The 26,234-nt window shown below is 39.5% G+C and overlaps 1 protein-coding gene across 50 annotated transcripts in view; it reads right to left on the bottom strand.

Moving 5' to 3' along the window:
- The window catches only part of Rims1 (regulating synaptic membrane exocytosis 1), a 494,312-nt gene that overhangs the window by 73,765 nt on the left and 394,313 nt on the right, over positions 1–26,234 (bottom strand). For 41 of the 50 annotated variants that reach the window (XM_052745291.1, XM_052745292.1, XM_052745293.1 and 38 more), the window contains one exon: positions 23,447–23,613. The exons of the other annotated variants lie outside the window; for them this stretch is intronic. In XM_052745291.1, coding sequence (XP_052601251.1) covers positions 23,447–23,613 — 167 coding nt within the window. The remainder of the gene's footprint in view (positions 1–23,446; positions 23,614–26,234) is intronic. 50 annotated transcript variants of the gene reach the window in all.

The raw sequence follows: 26,234 nt of genomic DNA, 5'->3' as shown, positions 1-26,234 counted from the left end.
GCGTTTGTAGTCAAATAGAAGCTATGCCTTTCTGTGAACTTCATTTCATTCCACCTAGTTTTTAAAATTTCTCTTCCAGGAGTTCTCTATACATCTCCCTCACCTCTTGTCATCTTCACTGACTTGTGCTAGGCTTGTTCTTATCGCGTTGCCAACACTGGCTACCAAAGTCACCACTCTAAGGCAGAAAACCAGGCTTTTCTAGACCTAGTGCACATTATCCAGATTTAAAGTCATATCTGCAATTGTTCTCTCGTTCCAGCCTTTTATTTTCTGCAATGACTGTATGCACATGAGCGCATGAGCAAGCCCGTGTGCCTGTGCATATAATTACACAAGCTTCTGAGATCATCCTCATGCTTGCCGCTGTACTGTTGTTTTCCTCTTTAACGAGCTGATGAAAACATTATCATTTTCATCTGCTCTTTCTTATCTGAAGTCCCCACCATGAAAATTTGTTTTAAAAGTGTGGAACTCCCATCAAAGATGTCTAAATGTAATACTCAGGCTAAATCAGCAGTGATGTCCACGAAGGGCATATGATGAGCTTGCTCACCCTAGCCTTACCTTCCCTCAGTCTCTCACCATCTGGTGCTGAGATAGAGCATCTTCTGTTCTCCTTTAACTAACTCTGACTTTCAGTCTGTGCTTTTGGATTAATTTTGTTTTAATTTCCAGTTCTTGGTGAGGGGAGCTCTAATTATGCTTTGTTAGTGACTGCTAGTAACATTGTAATTTGTGGTGACAACAGTGGATATATCTGTAGACGAAGACTTTTGGATACCAGACAGCAAGGACACATTGATGGTTGGTTGGTAGATGATGGAAAATCTGGCTTGTTAGCTTCCTGGTTGGTCTGCTTGTTTGCATACTAGCAAAAATTCATGTCGTTAGAAAAAAAAACAAAAAAACAAATCTTGTACACACTGAATAGAGAACAGTCCTATGAAGCATTACGTTGGGTTTTGGTACAACAGATATGTGACAAAATGAAACTTGTTATTATTTTCATGAAAAATCACATTTTGTGTATGAGCGTTTTGCCTGTAAGATGTTATGCATTTTTATGCCTAGTGCCCTCAGAGGCCAAGAGGGCATTGGATCCCCTGGAGCTGAAGTTACAGGTGGTTGTAAGTTGTCACGTGGGTGCTGGAAATTGAACCAGGGTCCTCTGGAAGAACAGCCAGTGCTCTTCACCAATGAGCCAATGCTGTTCACCGATGAGAAACAATCTTAATTGTTGGTAAAAATCGTTGTACAATATGTGTGTTTCGGGATACTATTCAAGCACATGCACATTAGATAGCAAGGTGCCCTACATTTAACAGAGGTTGTTTTGTGATCTGTGTAAGTTAATATCTATCTCTATAAGTCCAACATAAAGAACTGAAGAGTCTGCATAGAGGAAATAGACAGAACTTCAAATGCTCTGAATATTTTTAAAGTAAAATCCATTCTTGAGAAACTGTTGGCTTAGAAGAATTTCATTACAAGGATTGAAACCTGCAAAGTGTAGATGTAATAATAGCTTGATGATTTTTAACTAAAGAGGTTTATGAAACTATGCCTAGATTTCGTGTCACATCAAGAGAATAGTTATAAACGAAAACAGGCATCAGTAAGTACTGATGAGAATCTGGAGAAACTTTTAACACAACATTGCTAGTGGGAATGTTAAACGATGGTAGTGTTTTGGAAACACTTAGTCATTAGTTATATTTGGAGTTTCATATGAATTAAAATTTCCACTTAAAAGTTAAACAAAGTTATCATACGACCCAGCAATTTCATTCTCAGAAATTCAAGATAAATGAGAACATATATTCACACAAAGCCATACATGAGTATTAAAGCATCATTATTCAAAACACTCAAGTGCAAGCAACTTAAATGACCACCCTCTGATGGGAAAATAAAATGAGGTGTACCCCACAATGGTGTATTATCAACTACAAAATAGAATGGACTAATAATTGTGGTGGTATTGTGTTCCCCAAAATATCGTGCACCCTAATAAACTTATCTGGGGTCAGAGAGAGAACAGCCACAATATTAAACACGAGGATAGGCAGTGGTAGCACATGCCTTTAATCCTAGCATTCCAGAGGCAGAAATCCATCTGTTCAAGGATACAGCCAAGCATGGTGACTCACGCCTTTAATCCCAGAAAGCGAGCCTTTAATCCCAGAAAGCAAGCCTTTAATCCCATGGAGTGATGGTAGAAAGCAGAAAGGTATATAAGGCGTGAGGACCAGAAACTAGATGCATTAGGCTGGTTAAGCATTTGGCTGGTTAAGCATTCAGGCTTCTAGCAGCACAGTTCAGCTGAGAGCCATTCGGATATGAGGACACAGAGGCTTCCAGTCTGAGGAAACAAGATCAGCTGAAAAGTTGGCCAGGTGAAGTAGCTGTGGCTTGTTCTGTCTCTCTGACCATCCAGAATTTCACCCCAATAACTGGCCCCGGGTTTGATTTTATTAATAAGAACTTTTTAAGATTCATGCAACAACTAATAGATGTTAAAATACAAAGTCAGAAACATTCTATATGGAAGAAACTAGGGAAAATGCCCATGCATCGCAAAAATTTATCTCAGTAATATGTCTAAGAGTGAAATGCATTTAAAAAAAATCATCAGATCAATGGTTTTACATAGAGGAGGGAGATTTGGTAAACTGTTTGTGTTATGAATTTACTTGAAAGATGATGGAATTTACACAATCAGAAATGAGTATTCCTTGTCTAACCTTGTGAATGCCCTAAAAATACTGATGTATAGTTTAAGAATGAATTTTATAATATCTCAATTTAAAAGTAAATAGCCTTATATCTTGCCTAGATTTTGCCAGTGGGCATATAATACAAGTACAAAATGCTATTTTAGTAATATGTAAGTTAATTTTCTTTGGAATTCTTTTCTAAGTAATTATACAGCAGCTTTATTTCTTAAATAAATTAATATGTATTCAAATAATGTTTCAATATTATGGAAAATGGACAATGACATATTTAATTTGAGCTTTCAGTGTGGGAAATTTCTTTGACAGTCTAATACATAATTACATAAATTGGTAAGCATATGTAGAACGAACAATGAGAAAGCCATCACATGGAACTGGCCTGTTTCTCCTGTGGCTGATGGATATTTGAACCATAGGAAGTGACAAGGCCAACTTGGAACTTAGCAGAGCCTTGAGGACTTCATGAAGTGAAGCTTGATGTGATAATGCATTACTCCTATTGTAAGATAATGTATGCACAAATATATGTAGGAGATTTGGCATGCTGTAAGTAACTACAAAATGACAAGGCTAGTAGAAAATCTGAACAAACATTTAAACATATGAAAAAATGTCATTAGAATTAACAGGATGATTTTGTGTAATTTTTAGGAAAAATAATGCTATTAATTAAACTCTAAGATACCATCCATAGTTTCATGGATCATTAAATTTATAGAAGAAATAATAATGATAATGTATAACTGAGAGAATGATTCCAAAAATTTTTAAAAGACAGATAAAAGTAAACGTGAAACATTCCAAACTCACTGTCCATAACATAAGTGAAAAAGACATTTTGTTCCCTAGAGATGAAAAGACTAATGGGCCATTTAAGATAATCTAATTTCCACCTTTACATGACAGATTTTTGTTGCATTCTTCCAGTGTAAGGAGGCTGGTGCAAACACTGTGACAGGTAAAAAGATAGGAACCGAGATCTCCTCTCAGAAGCTATGATGCTTTAGAGCATGCAGACCTATGAAAAATAGTTCTATTCTTAAGTTTCCAGCATGTTTAGAATAAAAATAATATAGAATATATAGGAAAAAACTAAATTAATTCTGTAAGAAAGAAAAGAATGAATAACAGGTTCCTAATCTGTAGAAGCAACACTTACACATGAAACTTGCCTTGCATCTCTCCTGTGGATTACAGAAATACGGATCAAAGAAAGACAGAGGGTCATTGTGACTTCACGGTAAAATACAGAGAGCAGTAACACAAGGCATAATAAACAGTTAAGGCTGCAATGTGCATATATTCGCAATACTGTTTGCAATGTTGTTAAAACTCAGTAAGAGAAATTGTTTCAGTCTTACATTAAGTTTATAATGCCATATGCATCTCTAATCATATACTGGAGATAGGAATAGGAACCTGCGTATCAGTATTAGGATGTCACACCCAGGCATCTGGCTGATAAATTCCAGAAGATATAACATGTGGACTGATGGTTGATAAGCCACATATATCAGAGTGCCTCCTGAAAGTCAGTTCAGAATAATATCTGGCAGGGGGGTGTACTCAGATCAGCTTAGATGCAAGTCTTTCAAATAGACCAAATCTTCAGACACAATGGTCTTTTAATATGCAACGAATCTCACCCTCACACATGTCTACATATTGGTTGGAAACAGAGTCTTTAGGAGTGTAGCCTTTAGGAGTGTAGTCTTTCACTCTATTTATTAAGTTGTTCCTAAATCTTATTTGTTTATAGATATTTCATGTTACATAATATTAAATGTAATGATACATTATGAATTCTGTTTCCCAGTGTTTGCTACTAGCACATGAAGACACAATTGCTTTCTGTATATTGACGCTGGCTGTATCCAAAGGCTTTGCTAAAACTGACCTATTAATTATACCAGCTGATCCTTCTGATTCTCTTGTGTTTTGTGTATTTATAAACATATAATAAAAAGTTTTAATTCATTTACAATCTCCACAGCTTTCATTTATTCTCTGGCTATATATGACAATGGCTGAATAGTAGTGGTGTGTACATGGCTCCAGGGAGGAACTGCTCCGTGCTGTGTTATTGGGTGCTATTAGAATTATTTCAGATTAACTTTTAGCCTCACAGTAAGAAACGCTGCTTCCTGGTTTTCTAAGATGGCATTTTTATTTATTATTTTTTGAGACAGGGATTCACACTGTAATCCAGAATGAACTAGATGTCACTATGAAGCTCAGAGTGTCCTTGAATTGTGGTGATATTTTATTTGTGTATCCCAGTAAAGCTTATCTGAAGATCAGAGGAAAAAGTCATTCACTATATTAAACATAAAAGTCAGGCAATGGTAGCACACGCCTTTAATCCTAGCATTTGGGAGGCAGAAATTCACCCAGATCTCTGTGAGTTCAAGGCCACACTGGGAACAGAGCCAGGCGTGGTGGCACACACATTGAATTCCAACACTAGTTAACCATAAAGTTCTGGAGGTCTGTACAGACAGACAGGAAGTGACAGAGCTGGGCAGGAAGAGGAAGTGATGTAGCTGGGCAGAGAGAGGAAGTGAGATTGCAGGGACAGAAAGGCATATAGGCGTGGGTATACAGGAAGTAGCTCTCTTTGGCTGAGGATTTCCAAGTGGTAAGATCGAGGCTGGCTTCTTTCTGCTTTTCTGATCTCTTAGTTTCTACAAATATCTGGCTCTGGGTTTTTTTTTTTTTTATCAATAAGACCATTTAGCAATTCATCTTACACTTGAACTCTTGATCATTGTCAATCTTCAGCTTCCCAAGTGCTGAATGGTCAGATTATCACTGTGATCCAAAACTAGCTGTCAGATTTCATCTAATCTAAATGTGTGTTGGACTTGATCATATACTTCTTTTATAACCATATTCATTAGCTAGGGGATATCCACTGAAGTGAACATTTTACTTCTTTCAACTTTATCATGAATTATATAGAACGTTAATGCAATTTTGTATTTAGTGCTAATGTATTCTACTGTTCTTTTTCTCTTGCTCTCTATCCCTCTTCCCAGTCTTTATCTAGATTATCCAGATCTGTCTGATGGCACACATCAGCCAATTCCCACAGGGAACCCATTCCACCTCCAACCACATAAGAGCCATAAGAGCCCTGACCCTCCAAACAGACAGGGACACTGGCTCCTGCTCCTCTCTCCACCTTGGGGCATCTGTCTCTTTGTGTGCTTTGCTCTGAATGTGCATTATTAGCTTTTCTCATTTCATGCTATGCATATTAATTATTTGTATTTACATCATTTCTCTCTCTTTCTCAATCTCTCTCTCCTTACCAGTTTGTTTTCCTTGCATTGTTGGGGATTGAACCTAGGATCTCATATGTGGTAGTCAAGCATTCTACTATTGGGCTATAACCCTCACTTCCAGGTACTTAGTTCTATTGCAATTATTGAAACACCTGGAGGCAAGAGGAAAGTCTACTACTGGCCAGTAAGTTTTATCTACCCTCCCTATTTATTCTTCCATATCTTTTTTTGCTTAAATTAGAAATTGCATTACTTTACATTTGTTCCACTATTAGTACTTGGATCATGGGTTTTCCATCTTGCTGATTAAAATACGCATTCTGAGTTACTGAATTCTTCAAATTATACTTTTTGCTCTTTTCAGAATAATGGAAGAAATGTACAGGAGTGAAACTCCATTACTCCTCCCTCATAGTGATAGGAAGAAAAAGACTCAGTACACAATCAGTGTGGGGCCACAGTGCACAAAATACACTGTGTCAAAGAAGGTGGTAAGGAGCAGACACATTCCTGAGGTTGTCTTTTGACATTCATTTGCTCACTCACCTGCTCCACACATGAACGTGCAATCATTACACACACACACACACACGATGGAGAGGGGACATGGATTTGACACTTTTTAAGACAGGGTCTCTCACAGGCCAGGAACACATCAAGTAGGCCAGGCTGCCTAGCCAGAGAGCTTCTGGGATCTTCTTGTCTCAGCCTCAGGAGAGCTAAGCCTGCAAACATGTGCCACTGTGACCAGCTTTTTGTTATTGCTGTTTGTTTGTTTTTCAAGACTGGTTCTCACTTTTTAGTTCAGGCTTGTCTGGAACTAAAACTCATTTTATGTAGTTGAGGCTGTCATGGAACTCAGAGTGCTGGGATTAAAGGCATGTGTCACCCTGCCCTTTTCAATGCCCAGATTTTAACAAAGGTGCTTGTTCCTCTTGCTTTGAAGACAAGAATGTTAGGACTGAGTTTTTCCAGTCTCCACCCCTTTAAATTTCCCATAGGAAAACAAAGGTGTTTATCTCAGCCTGCCTGTCTTTTGAGGACCTAGTAGTTCCTTCTGTCTTCCCCTCACTCAGCAGTCCTTGGAATCTCTGCTTGTACTGCTCTTCAGTGGCTGCATTTGCTTGGTTTATGGAAAACATTCCCTCAGTGTGACTAACTCACTAGCCAAAGGAAATCTACAGCAAATACTGAAGCTCTTCCCCGTGCCAGCTACCACTTTCTCTGTCAGTTCCTCAACTGGAACAGCCCTTTGTTCAGCCCCATAAAACCAGGGCTCTCTGCTCAGGTTTCATTTCCCATGCATCCACAATGGAAGGCACCCTCAGACCAAAATGGGGTTCATACGGCACCTACCTTGCATTTTCCTTTTCTTCCAATGTTTGAATCACCTCAAATTACTATTTTGTTGCTTACAAATTCTTTCTACCAGATTTTTCTTTGCTCTTGCTTGCTGTTTATAGTTTTCTGCAATCTGCCACAAGCTGTGTTATCATCCCTACTGACTGTGCCACTGGACTGCTGGCTTTTTAGTAAGGGCAGAATTATTAGATCAGCTGTATTTTCCTTGAAATTTTCAGATCGTAAGTAATGAAGACATACATCGCACAGACTCTAGCCACGCCTTTCTTTCTCCTTTCTCTCTTCCTTTCTTTCCTTTTGTTTTGCTTATTTAAAACATCATTTCTTCCTTCCCTTCCCTCCTTCCAAACTTTTCCAATACCCCTCCCGAGGACTCCCCTTCAAACTCAAGGCCTCCTCCTTCATCAGTTGTTACTGAATTGCTCTCGTCAGGTGTCCTGACTCTTCACAGATGACAGACCTGCCCTTCTTCACCTAGAGTCCAGGTCTTCTGTAACTCCTAGGGGTAAGGCACTGTTCTCAGGTGTGGCAGGGCTAAACTCTTGTTAATGTCAGACACTAGCCAGGTACTTTTGTTGGACTTTTCAAAGCTGTGACATTTATTGTAGTGAATTCTACATTTTATTTAATACCTGCTTAGAACATCTGTTCCTGACATTTCTGCTCATTTTAATATCAATTTGTCTAACTTTGAAAGCTGATTTCTTTTCATTTTTAGCTTAGGGATGTGGGTGATTTTTTAGCTTTGTGTCAGATTAAGTTTTAAGCATTTTCTTATAAAATTAGAGACGCGCAATAAAAATCAATCATTTGTAAATTTGTAGTTGTAAGGTATACTCAGGTAATCAATTAGACATTGATGACTCATTTGAACCTGTATTCCAAATGGAACAACATGGATTCCACAAGGTGATAATTGTTTCTTACTGGGAAGAGATACAGAATAATCCTAGAAAGTGAAAGAACACAGTGGAGAAACAGTAGCTGGGCATGGCAATAATAATAGAAAAGAAAATACATATGAAGCCTTAAAGCTAAGTAGAACATTTGTTATGTCCCAGGATAGTCACTTTCAGCTAGATCATCTGCATACAAGTATTCAACAAGTGACTGAATGAATGAATAAAGAAAAAAAAAAAACAAGCCAAACAGAAACAGCTCATTAGCTAACACTCTCACTATCAGTTAGTGACAGCACCAAGAAGAGTGCTAGAGATCGACACCTAAGTAGGAAGCAGTCTGTGGGGAAGGCTGGTCGCCCTCACACTGTCCTGTCATGGGAATTCTGATTACAGGGTGCTCCTTATTCAACCATTACTAACAACTCTCTTTATCTCATGACTGCTATCCTCTCTGTGGACTGAAATCCTCTCAGTCCCCATAATTACTCCCTCAGTTGGAAGGAACTCCTTCTGTCCCCATCCCCCACATTACATCTCTGGGACAGCCATATCTGAATGGAATGGCAGAAGTCATAAAGCCAGCACAGCTGCTTGACATAGATCCAGCAGAGCTGAGCCGCATGACGGCTGCCATGCCACCTTTGGTTCTCATCTCTACTGCTGCATACTTGAGGGACTTTTAATGTTTGTACAATTTGAGGATATTGGATTGATGGAAATTTTCTTATGAATGATTAATGCCTTCTCCTAAAATGCTGCTTCTAAGCTTCCCCAGGACTGTCCTGAACATACTATTCCCCCTGTTTTTAGGGAGATATCCTTATCTACTTAGAAGTCTTCCTTATGCCTTGGAGGTTGTGACACATAAAGAAGTCAGAGGTCTCTTCATAAGGCTATGAGACATTTTTTTTCCCCGAGACAGGGTTTCTCTGTGTAGCTTTGCGCCTTTCCTGGAACTCACTCTGTAGACCAGGCTGGCCTCGAACTCACAGAGATCTGCCTAGCTCTGCCTCCCAAGTGCTGGGATTAAAGGCGTGTGCCACCATCGTCTGGCTCTATGAGACGTTTTTGAACCTTCTGTCCCTATATTTACGCAGGAACAAGATATTTAAAACAAAGTAAACTCAAAAAAGTAAAAAAAGATTCGGTAGGCTAGAGGAATTGTCCACAGTTCAGATTATAAGCCTCTTTCCACTGTACACTCAGACAATTACATGGCATATAACTCTGCCCTACATAGAGACATATTGATAAGCAAAGTATGGAATGGAAAGATGATAAAATAATGAGATGTCAGGACTTCCCTCTCTTAGAAAAGTTAGCTATGACGTGGTTGAGAGAAAGCCTGAGCTGACCTACTCTGGTGATTAGATGGCCAAACACCCTACTGTCATGATACAACTCTCATCCAGTGACTGATGGAAGCAGATGCAAAGATCTATGGCCAAGCCCCAGGTGGAGCTCCAGGAGTCCAATTCACAAGAGAGGAGGGATTATATGAGCAAGAAATATTGAGACCATGATTGGAAAAAGCACAGGGACAAATAGCCAAACTAGTGGAAACACATGAACTATGAATCAATAGCTGAGGAGCCACCATGGAACTGGACCAGGCCCTCTGGATAAGTGAGACAGTTGATTAGCTTGAACTATTTAGGAGGCCCCCAGGCAGTGGGACCAGGACCTGTCCTTAGTGCATGAGCTGACCTTTTGGAACCTAGAGCCTATGCTGAGACATTTTGCTCAGCCTTGGTGTAGGGAGGAGGGGAATGGACCTGTCTCGACTGAATCTACTAGGCTGAGATGAATCCTCAGAGGAGACCTTGCTTGGAGGTGGGAATTGGGAGATGTGTTGGGAGGGAAGGCTGAGGGGTGGGAGGAGGGAGGACAGGGGAATCTGTGGCTGATAAGTAAAATTAAATTAATTATAAAATAAAATAATAATAAAAATCTTAAAAAAAATGAAAAGTTAGCTCATGCAGAGGCACTATAATGTCATATAAGCAAGGAGCAATGGAATGCCAGGATTAGGCATATAGAAAAATTCTATAAAGATATAAATGTGAACATTGTATTATGCCAGAATTTGAATAGTAACTCAATAGCTTTAGCCTGAGGAATTTTCCTGGATGTGCTGACCACTAAGAGTTAATAATACATTGCTTGGGACACGGAAAAATGCCTGGGGTGGCTTGAAGATTTTTTTTTTGGTCCAGTGTCCTTGAAGCAACCAAAGCAACCAGCCTGAGCACAGGCTGTCATATTCCTCTAGATTCTCAAAAATTGGGTTATGGGGTTAATGAGTAAGAATGATAACTCTGTTTATTAATGATTTTAAAACCTGAGGGAAAATGATTGGAAATGATAACTCCATTCTGCCATAGTTTATTAATGATGACTAAAAGATGAGCAAAAGGAAGTGAAACACATGTCCAAAATAAAAAATGATATGCTCTATGTTTGGGAACATTATGAATGTATCTCTGCTTACTAAATTCTGTATAAATAAAGAAGCACTCTGGCTTCTAGTCAGTCAGGCTGCAAGATTCTCCTGACCACTATGGCCTGGCTCACTTCCTTCCCTTGCCAACTCCTTACATCCTCTGCTGGGACCTGTCCCACTGGGGATGACTCCCTTATGCTTCCTCTCTGCCCATCTCTCCTAAAACGAAACTAAGAAGTATCTCATGTCTGATTCCTCCATCGCCGCTCTTGCTTCTACCCATCTTCAGACCCTGCCCTCATCTGGAGCTGGACTCCAGCACATCTCCTTCCTGCTTCCATCACTCTTATGACTCACTGTCCCATTTCTGCTGTGTCGTCTGTTTTCCTGCCTCAGCTACCTTCAGCTTGACCCAGTGTTCCTGGAGGTTATTTTCTCAAACTCTAAGGATCTAAGGATCCAAGTTCCATTTCGGGATGCAAGCTGTGCTGTGCTCCAGCAGTTGATTCCTTCTTGGGATAAAGTCTCTAGAGATTTAATGCTTCTCATGCATAGCATGTATATGTTTTCCTTATTTATAACTTCCTTTTTGAATACTACCATTGTGCACAATTGTTTTAAAATGATGGAAACAGTGACACATCACCTATGAACATCTTTTCTGAAAATTATTTAGGAGATGTGATGTAAACTTACTTCATCTTCACGCATCTAGAAATGGCAGGAAGCTGCAAGTAGGGTGTGTTGAAACATAAAACTGAGCTCATGAGAAATACCGTTGTATCTCCTTAACCAAAGGATCGAAAGAGAACCAAAAGCAGGCCTGTCATCAGATAAGGAATGTGTTCAGAGGCTGTTCTGGATCAGCAAGGTGTAGTTCCAGGGTCAGGATGGTATGAATCTCCTCCCCACATACGCCAAGATCATTAAGAACAACAGGAAGGACGTGTGCCTAGACTAAGGGGACTCTGAGGTCCCATTTCTAATGACTGTGTTATTAAGAAACCTCCCAGAATGAAGATCTAAGAGGCATTAAAACAACGGCTGTCAGAAAACAAGTGGATTAATATGATGTATTTAGTAGAAAATGATATGAATTAATGAAAAGAACCAATATAATAAAAAACATCACATAACTTATTTAAGTGAGGAGGGTGTTAGTGGAGTTGATGTATAGGGTAGTCCCAAGTATCCCTCCTATGAGGATGTACTGGTAATTATTGACTTTAAATTTACTGTTAGCCAAACTTTAAACACTAAATTACCCAGCAGTGCCACAAAAAAGGTATGACTAGCAGAATGTTCCAAGAAAGGAAATGAAGGAAGAATAATTTCATTTAAACTAACTATGGAAACAGAAAAAATTAAAATTTAAAAGGAGAAAATAAAATAGTAAAAATAATTCTATATCTACCGGAAATGAAAATGAATGCCCCACCCCTGTCAAGAAAAACCCCACAAAATAAACCAACAAAAGATAGAGAACTAAATGATGGAAAGACTAAGGTGTAGGGAAAAAGTAAAAGTTCACAAGATTAAACTAATACATTTAATCACAGGAAAAATACTGTAAATTTTCTCATACAGAACAAATTTGATTTTAAAGCCAAAAGTATTATTAGGAATAAAGACATTTAAAATGTAATAATAAAAGTGAGATGACCAGGAAAATTAATGAATCCTATATACAAGGCTGATCAAATAATTTTATGTAAAGTAAAGGTGGACAGAATCAAAAGGAAGTTGGCAGGCTCTCATTTAAAGAGGCTGAAGAGTTAAGATTTCAATGAGGCACTCTGAGTGAACACCAAAGCAAAGAGCTGAAAGGCATCCGAAAAGCAATTTTGGCAGTTTTGAATAATGTAAGTAATAAGAGTCCTGTATTAAAAGCAGAGGTGACTGACTACATCTTTACCATCCTGATACACTTCTCAAGTACATGTGTAATATTTACAAAGCACAAAGCTGGGCAAAGGCCATAAATCACACTTAAATCTTGAGGAATCTTTATCAGACTAAACACACTTGGACAGCAATGCCTTTCAGGCAAATGAAGTTAGAAATTATGTATGTATTTTGTTTTCCTTCCTTCTTCCTTCCCTCCCTTTCTCCCTCCCTCCCCTCCTCCTCCTCCTCCTCCTCCTCCTCCTCCTCCTCCTCCTTCTCTCTCTCTGTCTCTCTGTCTCTCTGTCTCTGTCTCTCTCTCTCTCTCCATACTTATTTTTTTTGAACAGGGTCTTACTTTGCATACCTGACTGACCTGGAACCTCCGATGTCGATAGACTAGAGAGTCGTTGAACTCCTAGAGCTTCTGCCTCTTTAATGCTTGGATTAAAGGTATGCAAGTAAAAAATATAAATAATCTAGGCTGGAGAAGTGGTTCATAGCTCTTGTGGAAGACCTCAGTTCAGCTCAGTCAGACACCTCACAACTATCTGTAACTTCAGCTCTCAGGGATATAATGCCTATGGCCTCTGCACTTATGTGCATATACCCACAGGCAGACATGCACAAATATGCATAATTTAAGATAATAAAATAAGTCCCTTTTTAAAAAGAAAATATTATCAGTAATCTGTATTCCATACTTTTGCAAATTTTAATTTACCTCTAAATAATTAATGAATATAAAGAAAAATGTGATAAAAATCAAATATAAGTATAATATCACAAAATATGAACACATTAAACAATAACTTGGAAGGATACAGATAGTAGCAGAGAAAAATCTAAACTTAAATGACAATATTAGAAAACAGAAAAACTAACTTCAGTTCTAGAAAGGAAAACTATGCAGAGATAATGAAAAAAATGCTAGCATTTAGGCCAGCATCAGACACGTTCTGTATACAACAGGAGCTACACACTTATGAACTGATGGAAAACACTTTTAGACTTCATTGACAGACACTAAAGAATCAGAAAGTAATTCAGAAGTTGACAGTGGAGAACTCGATATGCTAAAGGCTCTAATTCCCCTCAACTCACTTTCATATTTACTATAGATTACAACAAGGGTGTACTGTGGTGATATTTCATTTGTGCTTTAACAAATAAAGCTTGCCTGGGGATCAGAGGAAAAAGCTAGCCACTATATTAAACACAGAGGTCAGGCAGTGGTAGCACACACCTTTAATCTTAGAATTCGGGAGGCAGAGATTCACCCGGAACTCTGTGAGTTCAAGGGCCACATTGGGACAGAGCCAGGAGTGGTGGCACATGCCTTTAATCCCAGCACTAGCTAACCATGGAGGTCTGGAGGTCTGTACAGACAGACAGAAGTGATAGAGCTGGGCGGAAAGAGGAAATGATATAGCTGGGCAGAGAGAGGAAGTAAGATGTCAGGGCACAGAAAGGTATATAAGCCCTGCGTATACAGGAAGTAGCTCTCTTGGGCTGAGGATTTCCTAGTGGTAAGAACTTGTGGCTGGCTTATTCTATCCCTCTGATCATTCAGCTTTCACCCTAATATCCAGCTCCGGGTTTTTTATTAATAAGACCACTTAGCAATTCGTGTTACAGCATACTTTAAAGCACGGAATATATCTATTTTAAAATTAGTATGTGGGGAGGGGAAAGGCATAAGACAACTATGATGCTGCTGACAAAGAGTGAGAATGACATGAGGAGATGTTCCCGTGGCATCAGTCACCAGTTACTCCAGAAAACTATGTTGATGATGGTAATGGAACGCTGCTGAATAAACAAACATGAGACACGGGAAATGTTGCCCACACAATGGCTGCACCTTGGTGACGACTTGGCAAGGCAGAGAGCTGCCACTGGAATGCTCGGATGCTGAAGCATGTCCCATACATGGAGGATGAGGTAAGGTATGTGTCACAGGAATGCAGGGAGCATGGTCATAACTGACTTTTAAGCTTAATGGTTGGTATATGAACGTTTTTTATTAATAATACCTTACATTCATTTTAACTACCACATTATAAAGTAACAAAATCTTTTTAGGTGAAATGGAGAAAAATAATTTGTAGCTTGAGCTTCTGGCTCTCCCGCTATTTCATTCTGCAGGACATGTGAGTTCAACAGGTTGCAAATCCTTTTTTATGTATTTTCCAATATTACTAACAACTGCATCATAGCAATAATGCTTCTGCATGTAATTTTTCTGTGAGAATATCTAGTACCAGCATGTGGATGCATGAGATACAGTGTGCTTTTGATCCCAGTCCTGGGGACCCAGAGACAGAAAGGATCCCTGCAGTTAGATGGCCAGCCAGACTAGCAAAACTTTGAGCCCTAGGTCCCAGGGCCAAACCTTGTATCAAAAATTGATGTGGGTGGCTCTCAAGGAACAGCACTTAAGGTTTGTCCCTGCACTCTGCATGTGCACACACTAGTATGTACACACACACACACACACACACACACACACGCACGCACGCACGCACGCACGCACGCACGCAAGCACGCACGCGCACACACACACACAAACACACACCCTAGTACTCCCCCACAGAAATCTAGTAGAAAAGCATACTTAATAAACAATAATTTAAAAACGTGTATAGCAATGCAGACATTGTGGACTGAGTCTGATATTATGAATATGATAGATGAAGAGGGTGATGTTTAGCAATGAGTCCAAATGAAAGAGTAACAGTATAACCATTCTAAATAAGTAGCTACATAAATAAGAATTTTTTTGTTCAGCAAATGAGCATTCATGAGTATTTAATAGTGATAATGAGTTCATGCCTGGGACTCATTAAAATAATGATATAATGTAATGTAATCAGCAATGGTCAAATATGAAAATATATAAATACACTTTCACAAAACATGAACATTTCCTTAAGTGCTACTTTCTTAACTATTTTTCTTTGATTCAGTCCCCACACAGATCAGCTATGTCAAGGATACTCAAAGCTACATCAAACAACAGGATGGATAGCTTAAGAAAAACTTCAGCTTGCTACAAAAATAAATTAAAGTACCCATGAGGAGGTACAGTTCTATTAATATTGTGAAGCCATAAAATTACTGTTTACAGTTATTTTCTACAAATTTATAAACAGTCACTGTTGCATTTTGTGTGTTTGAACACTTGGTCCCTAGTTGGTGGGGTCGTTTGGGGAGGTTCTGGAATCTGTACACAGTGGAGCCTTGCTGGGGAAAGTATGCCACTGGGGTTGGGCTTTTAGGTTTACAGCCAGGCCTTATATCTGTTCTTGTTCCTCCCTCCTTCTTTCCTCCCTCCCTCCCTCCCTCCCTCCCTCCCTCCTTCTTTCCTTCCTTCTTCCCTCTCTCCCTTCCTTCTCTCTCTTTCTCTTTCTCATTCCCTCACTCTTGTTCTCTGTTTACTATGTGCTGATGAAATGCCATCACTCTGTTCCCTGTCAGGCTCACCTCACATTCCTGCCACCATACCTTTCCCGCCATGATGGACTGGATCCCCTGCAGACATGTCAGTCAAAACAAACCATTTCTTCTCTAAACTGCCTTTTGTTAAAGCATTCGACCCCAGTAATGATGAGTAATTAATCCATCACTAAGATCTGATTGCCATTTCTACAAATAACCTCATCATGATAAGATACTCCTGGTTTGTTTCAAAGTTGGGAAATTTCATTAATTGTGACTGTTGTGTTGTCTATTTTACAGGCAGTCACTAACATTACAGGATTCAACAAGACATGTTAATCTATCACGAACTGGTGGAGCACGAAGGTAACATCAAAGCTGACAGACTGGTTTTTAACTGGACCGTCTCTACTTTGCTTCAAAATATACATTAATCTGCAAGGAAGACCCTATCCAGACAATTACCCATTCACCCCAAACATTCTATAATTGGTTGTTATCAAGACTGTTGCTTACTTATAGTCAAATATTTGCAATATTTTGCTACATGGCATAATAATTTAGGTGTGTGGTGCCAATGAAGCATTCATAGGGTGAAGAAGAATGGCATAACAGCTTATCAATGTATTTAACCTACTGATTGTACCATTAAGGGGGAAGAAGTAGAATGCATTGGTACAAAGGGTTAAAGGGGAATAATGAAACAGGGAGTGCTGTGGGATGGTCTGTATGTCAAGTGTGTTGTTGATTGGTCAATAAATAAATCACTGATTGGCCAGTGGCCAGGCAGGAAGTGTAGGCGGGACAGGGAGGAGAATAAAGCTGGGAAGTGGAAGGCTGAGTCAGAGAGACACTGCCAGCCGCCACTATGACAAACAGCATGTGAAGATGCTGGTAAGCCACGAGCCACGTGGCAAGGTATAGATTAATAGAAATGGATTAATTTAAGCTGTAAGAACAGTTAGCAAGAAGCCTGCCACGGCCATACAGTTTGTAATCAATATAAGTCTCTGTGTTTACTTGGTCGGGTTTGAGCGGCTGTGGGACTGGCAGGTGAGAGAGATTTGTCCTGACTGTGGGCCAGGCAGGAAAACTCTAGCTACAAGGGAGGGTTAAATTTGTTTGGGGGATTGGGAGAGCGGGGTATTGGTGGGAATACACAGATGGATAAACAACACTGATGACCTTTTATAAAAAGCCATATGGAACCCCCCCTCCCCCCCCCCCCCCCGCCCACACACACACAGTTAAAATGGAGTTGCCCTACTGTGAGGTGGCAATGCTCCTACTAGACCACACAGGCTAAAATATAAAAAGCCCAGTGATAGTAATGGGTTCCGACTTTGGGAGCTGTTGGCCAGTGAGGTCCCATAAACCCCCAAACAGTACAGGCTACTGCCTATGCTATTGGTTATCCTCCAGAAGTTGAAGGTAAGACTTTAACTGCAGCAGACACCATGTACTTGTGTGACAGAATGTGGAAAAATCAAACTGGTAGAAACTTGGGTGCTTCCTCATCAGTGGCTAGCTTTATTAGTGCTGGGAGGTGCTGTTCACACTAGTGGAGAAAAAAATACAACCATCATTCTTACCCAGCTGTGAATTCTGCCAGCTGTAATGATGACTGGCCTGGTAAGACATACCCACTGCTTGCAACAGTGACAGAAACACCTGTGAGTAACCAACTGGTGTTTTTATTGGATTTAAGTCCTACCCCACAGGATGAATCCCATAACTGGTACTATTACCAGCCCAAGAACCCATGGCTAGAGAGGTCATGGTCCCTAGGGAGACATTACTATTACTATTCTGCTAAATGGACATAGTATTAAACCAACTTCTACTGACTTATCATTATAACCATAGATGAATACATCTCTTAACCCTCCTCAGAGAAGCTTCTGCTTGAAGTTGAGGATGATTAACATGGAGACTCACAAGGAGCCAAGGTGCAGAGAATAAGAAACTAGAGAATTTTTAACCCTAAAGAGGCTATCATGCCACCTATATCATATTTACTGTATCGGGAGGGGAAAACAGCAGGAGCACTTCACAATGAGCACCAGAAGTGGGCATGTCTGCAGGAAAGCATGCTCTCTTTCAGTTCATATGTAACTGCCCGATCACATCTGGACGAATCCCCAAGTGAACTATAGATGCAGTGCTTCCTGTGTGCTCAGCATGCCAAATAGAAAGCATTCATAACTATGTGTGTGTACATCACTGGAAATGCAATGGCCAGATTTTGTAAAAACTTGGTATTTTAAGTGACAATATCTTATTGTGTTATATAAAATAATTAAGGCCATGTTTTATGATTTCTATTTATATACCTTCCTGATAACATTAGATTTTAGGGTGACTTTTAGGGCAATAAATTGACTTTTAAGAAATTCTATAATGTCCTCTGAATCCTTTCATTAATTCTCCCAATCAAGACCATCCAGGCAGCACATAAGAAAATGTTTTACGGCTGTGGAGATTGCTCAGAGGTTAAGAGCCCTGGCTGCTCTTCCAGAGGTCCTGAGTTCAGTTCTCAGCAACCACATGGTGGCTCACAACCACCTGTAATGTGATCTGGTGCCCTCTTCTGGCATGCAGACAGAACATTGTGTACTTACTAAAGAAATAAATCTCTATCACCGTGCACAAAACTTAAGTCCAAGTGGATCAAGGACCTCAACATAAATCCAGCTACTCTGAACCTGCTAGAAGAGAAAGTAGGAAGTAGTCTTGAACACATTGGCATAGGAGATCACTTCCTAAATAGAACACCAGTAGCACAGACTCTGAGAGAAACAATCAATCAATGGGACCTCTTGAAACTGAGAAGCTTTTGTAGAGCAAAGGATACTGTCAACAAGGCAAAGCGACAGCCTACAGAATGGGAAAAGATCTTCACCAACCCCACATCTGACAGAGGACTGATATCCAGAATATATAAGGAACTCAAGAAATTAGACATCAAAATGCCCAACAGTCCAATTAAGAAATGGGCTATAGAACTAAACAGAGAATTCTCAACAGAGGAAACTCAAATGGCCGAAAGACATTTAAGGAATTGCTCAACATCCCTAATCATCAGGGAAATGCAAATCAAAACAACTCCGAGATACCACCTTATGCCTGTCAGAATGGCTAAGATCAAAAACACTGAAGACACCTTATGCTGGAGAGGATGTGGAGCTAGGGGAACTCTCCTCCACTGCTGGTGGGAATGCAAGCTTGCACAACCACTTTGGAAATCAATATGGCGCTTTCTTAGAAAATTGGGAATCCATCTCCCCCAAGATCCAGCTATACCACTCTTGGGCATATACCCAAGGAATGCTCAACTACACCATAAGAGGACTTGTTCAGCTATGTTCATATCAGCATTGTTTGTAATAGCCAGAACATGGAAACAACCTAGATGCCCTTCAACTGAAGAATGGATAAACAAAATGTGGTACATATACACAATGGAATACTACTCAGCAGAGAAAAACAATGACATCATGAGGTTTGCAGACAAATGGATGGATCTAGAAAAAATCATCCTGAGTGAGGTAACCCAGACTCAGAAAGACAAACATGGTATGTACTCACTCACAGCAGGATACTAGACATGAAACAAGGATGACTTGTCTGCTACTCACATCACCAGGGAGGCTACCTGGAAAACAGGACCCCAAGAAAGACACAGGGATTGCCCAATGACAGAGAAATGGAATGAGATCTACATGAACAGCCTGGACATGAGTGGGGGTAATGAAAGGCGAGGGTCAAGGGAAAGAGAGCTTGGGGAGCGGGAGATCCCAGCTGGATCAACAACAGAGAGGGAGAACAAGGAATAGGAGACCATGGTAAATGAAGACCACATGAGAATAGGAAGAAGCAAAGTGCTAGAGAGGCCCACAGAAATCCACAAAGATACCCACACAACAGACTGCTGGCAATGGTCGAGAGACAGCCCGAACTGACCTACTCTGGTGATGGGATGGCCAAACACCCTAATTGTTGTGCTAGAAACCTCATCCAACTACTGAGGGATCTGGATGCAGAGATCCATGACTAGGCCCTGGGTGGATCTCTGGGAGTCCAATTAGCGAGAATGAGGAGGGTTTATATGAGCGAGAATTGTTGAGACCAAGGTTAGATAAAGCACAGGGACAAATAGCCAAATGAATGGAAACACATGAACTATGAACCAATGGCTGAGGGGTCCCCACTGGATCAGGCCCTCCGAATGGGTGAGACAGTTGATTGGCTTGATCTGTTTGGGAGGCATCCAGGCAGTGGGACCAGATCTTGTGCTCATTGCATGAGTTGGCTGTTTGAAACCTGGGGCCTATGCAGGATTGTTTGGTTCGGCCTGGGAGGAGGGGACTAGACCTACCTGGACTGAGTCTACCAGGTTGACCTCAGTCTATGGGCAAGGCTTTGCCCTGGAGGAGATGGGAATGGGGGTGGGGGGGTGGGGAGAAGGTGAGGGGGACGGGAGGGGGGAGAACAAGGGAATCCGTGGCTGATATGTAGAACTAAATTGTATTGCAAAATAAATTAAAATAAATAAAAAAAAAGAAAAGGAAAAAAAAAGAAAATACAAAAAAAAAGAAATAAATCTTAAAAAAAAAGAAAGAAAAAAAAGATCTTTAATGGCTGGGTGGTGTTGGCGCAAGCCTTTAATCCCAGCACTTGTGAGGCAGAGCCAGGCAGATCTTTGTGAGTTCGAGGCCAGCCTGGTCTACAAAGGACTGTTTCACAGAGAAACCCTGTCTCAAAAAAAAAAAAAAAAAGAAAAAGAAAAAGAAAACGTTTTACATCATATTAGAATGGCAAGGGATGTACACAGGTATTCAGAATGTAAACTGTTTTAAAACTTTAAAAGTTATGTTATGTTCTTAGGCATAACAACTTAAAGTCCCCTTTGAGTTTTGGCCTAAGTCTTATTCTGTAATGCACTCTTTAGAAGAATAAAATTCTTATCTATAACAGGAACTCAAAAAGGTTGATATTAAATATATTCTATCCAAGACTGATCAACTTTGCCCTTTCTTCCAATAGTGTCTTTGACTGTAAAGTATTTTAAAAAAGAAATTCGGGAAGAATCAACAATCACCATTCATAGAGTTTGCAGTAGGCACAGCAGGTGTATACAAGGGAGACACTGCCTGTCACGTTTTTTTTTTTTTTTTTTTTTTCTGAGACAGGGTTTCTCTGTGTAGATTTGTGCCTTTCCTGGAACTCACTCTGTAGCCCAGGCTGGCACCAAACTCACAGAGATCTGCCTGGTTCTGCCTCCCGAGTGCTGGGACTAAAGGCATGATCCACCACTGCCTGGCTTTTTACATGTGTAGCCCAGGCTGGCCTCGAACTCGCCTGCCTCTGGCTCCTTCAGCAAATCCTACCGACATGTCCCACCACAACTGGCATGTGTCCCTTCTCTTTCTACCCCAGTTAGTTGCTGCTTTGCATTGCAAACTAACCCATCTCAAGCTTTTCAGAGAGGGTTGATGTTGGCAGCAAAGAGCAATGTGGTGTGGTGTGGTGTCATGTGATGTGGTGTGGTGTGGTGTGTGTGTGTGTGTGTGTGTGTGTGTGTGTGTGTGTGTGTTGATGTTTTTCTTTACATTTTATTTTATAGTATGAGTGTTTTGCCTACACAAATGCCTGTGCAGTACATACAGAGTTCAAAAGAGGACATCAGATTCCATGGAACTGGAATGACCAACTGCTGTGAACCACTATATGGGTGCTGGGAATTGTATCCTGGTCCTCTGGAAGAGCAGCCAGTGCTCTTAACCTCTGAGTCACTTCCCCAGCTCATGCGTATTTTGTATTTATGTAGGTACGTACGGAAAAGAATATATAATAATATAGATGAAAGGTTTCCTAGCTTTGGAGAGTCAGAAGACTGGCACAAACCATGGGGTTAGTAGAAAAGTAGGTCTCCTCATAGCTAAAGGGGAAACTCACTTAGCTATCACATGAGTGACAAAGTTGTCATAACCCACTTAAAATCCCAGTACTTAAGGGTCTTTAGCCACAGAGCAGGGGGAGAGTAGAAACAGGAAGCTCAGAGAAGATGGACTGCCAAGAAGGAAGTCTTCTGTGAGCTCTTCACAAGAACTCCCCTCCCTACCCGTTTCAAATGAGAGAGCTTGTGCATCAGAATGAATGGACCTTCTTTGTGCTTTTACTCACAGCTTAATCAAACATTAAGTTTTTCTTTACTGTTGGGATTTTCCCCTTAGAACAGAACTGGCTCCCAAGGACTGTCACACTCTTCCACCTAACACTCTTTGTAGAAAATCACAGTCCCTTGTTAAACTGCCTACAGTTTCTTTTCCTTTTCCCCCAGTCTTCCTAAAATCCTAGAAATTGCTCATCTAGATCATGAGGTTATGAAAACCCTAACAAGAACATGGTTCTTTCCCTCAGCACAGAAGTAAGGGGGGGGGGGATGGAAATTCAAGAGGCAACTTCAGGCTACAATTTATTGTGCAGGGAAATGTGGAATTTAGAGTTACAGAAAGGCATTTTTTCTCATCTTTAGCATTCATATCTGGTTAGAAAGCCCTTCTACTCCCCAGATTCCTTCTAGAAACTTCTGTTTACAAAAGCAAGGCAAGAGCGGCTGCACACTGATGCGGCTCAGGTGACAGCACCTGGATGCCTCACGCTCTTTGTACTTGGCTTTCCTCAGGGTACTTGTCACATAAGGACAGAAGAACATTTGGTGATGTAACAAGCAGTGATCATGCTTTTCAACTTACAGAATGAGAACCAGGGATGGACGTTTTGTTCTCATAGCCACTATGCTCTACCTTGAAAGCAGATCCATTATTATCGCTGAAGTAGGAGTTAAAGAAAAACACAAAACTATAGTCTTCGGGGAAATAAACAGTCCATACCCTTTCCATGAAAGTAGATAGAGATGCAAGACAGACGCATGCACACATACGTAGTTACACCTGTTCACACACATCTATATTCACTGATTGGCTAGACTTTAACACTGAGGGTATGGTTGAGTAGTTACGACACTCTCGATAAATCCTAAAATACTTGTTATATGATTTCTTAAAGGAAAAACTTTCGAATGCTGGACTAAAAGATGCTCTGCTGATCATATCACACTATGAGGACCCCCTTCAATTGCAACTCTGAGCAATTTCTGAAGTTTCGACTATAGTAATTAGCTGAAGTTTACTGGGACAGTATCAAACCTTCTGTGAGTGATACCAGGGAATAGGTGGTACAGGCTTACCCCACCTAGTTGTTATAATGAGATGTTTCCATTACATGGTCTAAACAGTACTCTCCAAAGAATATTCTGGAAGCTAGAGGCACTCCATACCAAGGACATAGATCCAATTAGTATACACAGCATGGCCAACTCACCTGATCCTACCCCTGGGGCGCTCGGATTGCTCTGACATAAAGCTTGTGCTGCTGAGGCGTGAGGCACTGCTGGTTCGGGAAATGGCGGACACATCACTGACATCACTATCTGATGACTTGGCAGAGACGTTATCACAGCTTCTGTACTGATCTTTATGTATGTTATACTAAAGATTTAAAAACAAAAGAGGATGAGCTCCACCATCAGGTCATGGAACAAAAAAAAGACAAAGACCTCCAGGTTAATGACCGCTTAACCCAAATGAAGTCAAAGGATACCTTTTGTCAAGAAAAGAGTGGAAGCTGATGGTCATGTCAGCATTAATCTTATACACGAATCTCAATAAAAATGGGACATGTTCTCAATGATGGGACACGACTTATGAAGGGTGAACACGCAATTGAAGTGCTTGCATGGAAAAAGTCAATGAATCATGTGTACATGCTTAAAACCTGAAATTTCATTACTCAGTTTTTTAAAACTGACATTTCATTGTATTCTTCTCTTGCATGACTTTACTTTTTGGATTTCATTTCTAATATTTAGGAATCATCAGATAAAATAAGACACCATGCAAATTTACCAAGGGAGTTAATCAATGTTCGATTTCTACTCAATTTTTATTGTCCTGTTGGAATGGACCATGCAATACTTTATGTTACAACTATAGAAAGAGACAAATTTTTGTAACTCTAAATGTCTAAGTAATTGTTTTCTCTGGTATCAGTAAAAAAAGAACTATATTCATTTACATAAAATAAAATATTACCATCACTGTTATTTCCTAATAAGCAAGAGAATGTTAGATTCGTGGACAACAAATGGGGGAAACGCTTGTTAATCTTTGGGGAAGTCACTTATCCTCTAACGCTCCATAACATGAACTTGATTAATTTGAACTATCTTTCTCAAATGTACCATGTAAGTGAATTCTAGAACCCAAGTCTATATATATGAAAAAAATGTAAGAAGATAAATTTAAGAAGTAATTCAAATAATTCCACAGATGGTGCTCACATTCATTTCAAAATCCTCTTGAAGCATGTTAGTTTAAATTCTTTGCCTCGCATGTGTATGAATTTATCATTTTGTATCATGATAACAATATACATTTTATGGTTGATATAAAAAATAAATTTTTCTAAAGTTTTATCACAATGTTTACCTTTGAAAGCTACAGATTCCTACTAGAACACAAAGGACATTCACATATGCTGTTAAGTCTAGGGCCTAATTAGCAGTTAGTCTCAAATTCCTGTGACTCATGTATTCAATGTAATGTGGTACCTCGGTTCACCAGCAAACTCTGTCATATTTGATAGATGGTTCTGTCCAAGATTAATTTCCTTCAGAACTATTTCTAATCTACAGATTTGTGGGGAAACTTCCAATGATGATGGAGTAGAACCTGATTTCAACACTCGCAGAGTATTAAACACAACTCCTAAGTTAAGACTACTGTGACCAAAGATGTATTATGTATTCATTAAATCTACAAATATTAAGAAATAAGTGAGATCTAATGCCCTGAAAATTTATCTGGGTGTACTGCATGTTCTTCCACTATTTTGTCAACCAGAACAAACAGCTGACAGTATTGAGCATATGGACAGTAGCATGAAGATTTGTGAGCATAAAGGGGAATGTTGATCAATTTTAATGAAATCTGTCTTTTCTACAAGCTATCTCCACCCCAGCCTGTTTGAACAGAGATCTTTGCTCTTACATAAAGAGAGAATGAAAATGTCATTACATATTTTACTATACTGGGATATGTAATAATTACCATAATTATTTTAAGATCACATTTTCTCCTACAATAACTGAAAGAAATCAAAGACTTTATGTATACTTTTTATTCCTATTATTTTTTTACTGATTTTCAAAAACTTGTTAACCTTTGAAATAAGCCCTGCTTTTTTCATCAAGCATGATTTGTTAAATTTCTTTTTTAATAATTTAATATTTTCATCAAAATGCATTTATTATACACTGAAGAATAAAATATACTCAGAAGGAATTTACTCAGTCATCCTGTAGGGAAATAAGTCAAGCTTCCTTCCCTAGGAGTAAGCTTCTAATTATAGGTTCACAGTTTTAAAAGTCAGTAATAATAAACAGCTACCTCCACCTGCTGGATTATAGGGTGCCTGCTTCAGGATTATAGAAACAGAATTCTTTTAAAAAGTGAGGGCCTAATTGTGACTTTATCCTCCAGTTACAACTTCTACCCACCAGAGAAGCACTTAATTCCAAATAACATCAAATAAAAAAAAAAAAAACCACAGTGATGCATTTCAAAGATTCCAAAGCAGCTGAGCCCATATGAATTCCTCACTCAAGATGAAGAGTAGGACAATTTAATCCTTTAAAGAAAGACCAGGCTTGACACGGGTCTCAGGATCATATCCACATGGTGATCTTTTAGCATGAAAAATGTAATTTAGCTTTGCTGGTAAATAAAAGTATTCTAAGAATGGCCACCTAATTTCTCCTACAGTTGAAGAATTTTCAACTATTTCATCAAATTTGTCAGTATTGAATTTTAATTACTTTATCAAATATGTTAAGTGCATAAATATCATAAAAGAGAAAGTTAAAATTTTAATATATACTACATTTATGAAAATACTGACACTATTTTTGAGCAATAAAAGTCCTTTACAAGATAATTTTTTTGGGAAAAAAACATAACCCTTCCCTGAAAATATATGAAAGAGTTGTAAACTGAAACAGCTAGGATCCACGACTCATTGATGTGAATTGTTTTTCTTTTATGTAAAACAA

The sequence above is a fragment of the Peromyscus californicus genome, unplaced genomic scaffold, assembly GCF_007827085.1.
Source record: "Peromyscus californicus insignis strain IS unplaced genomic scaffold, ASM782708v3 Scaffold_19__1_contigs__length_69161282, whole genome shotgun sequence".
NCBI lineage: Eukaryota > Metazoa > Chordata > Mammalia > Rodentia > Cricetidae > Peromyscus > Peromyscus californicus.
This window is presented reverse-complemented; position numbering and strand designations above follow the sequence as displayed.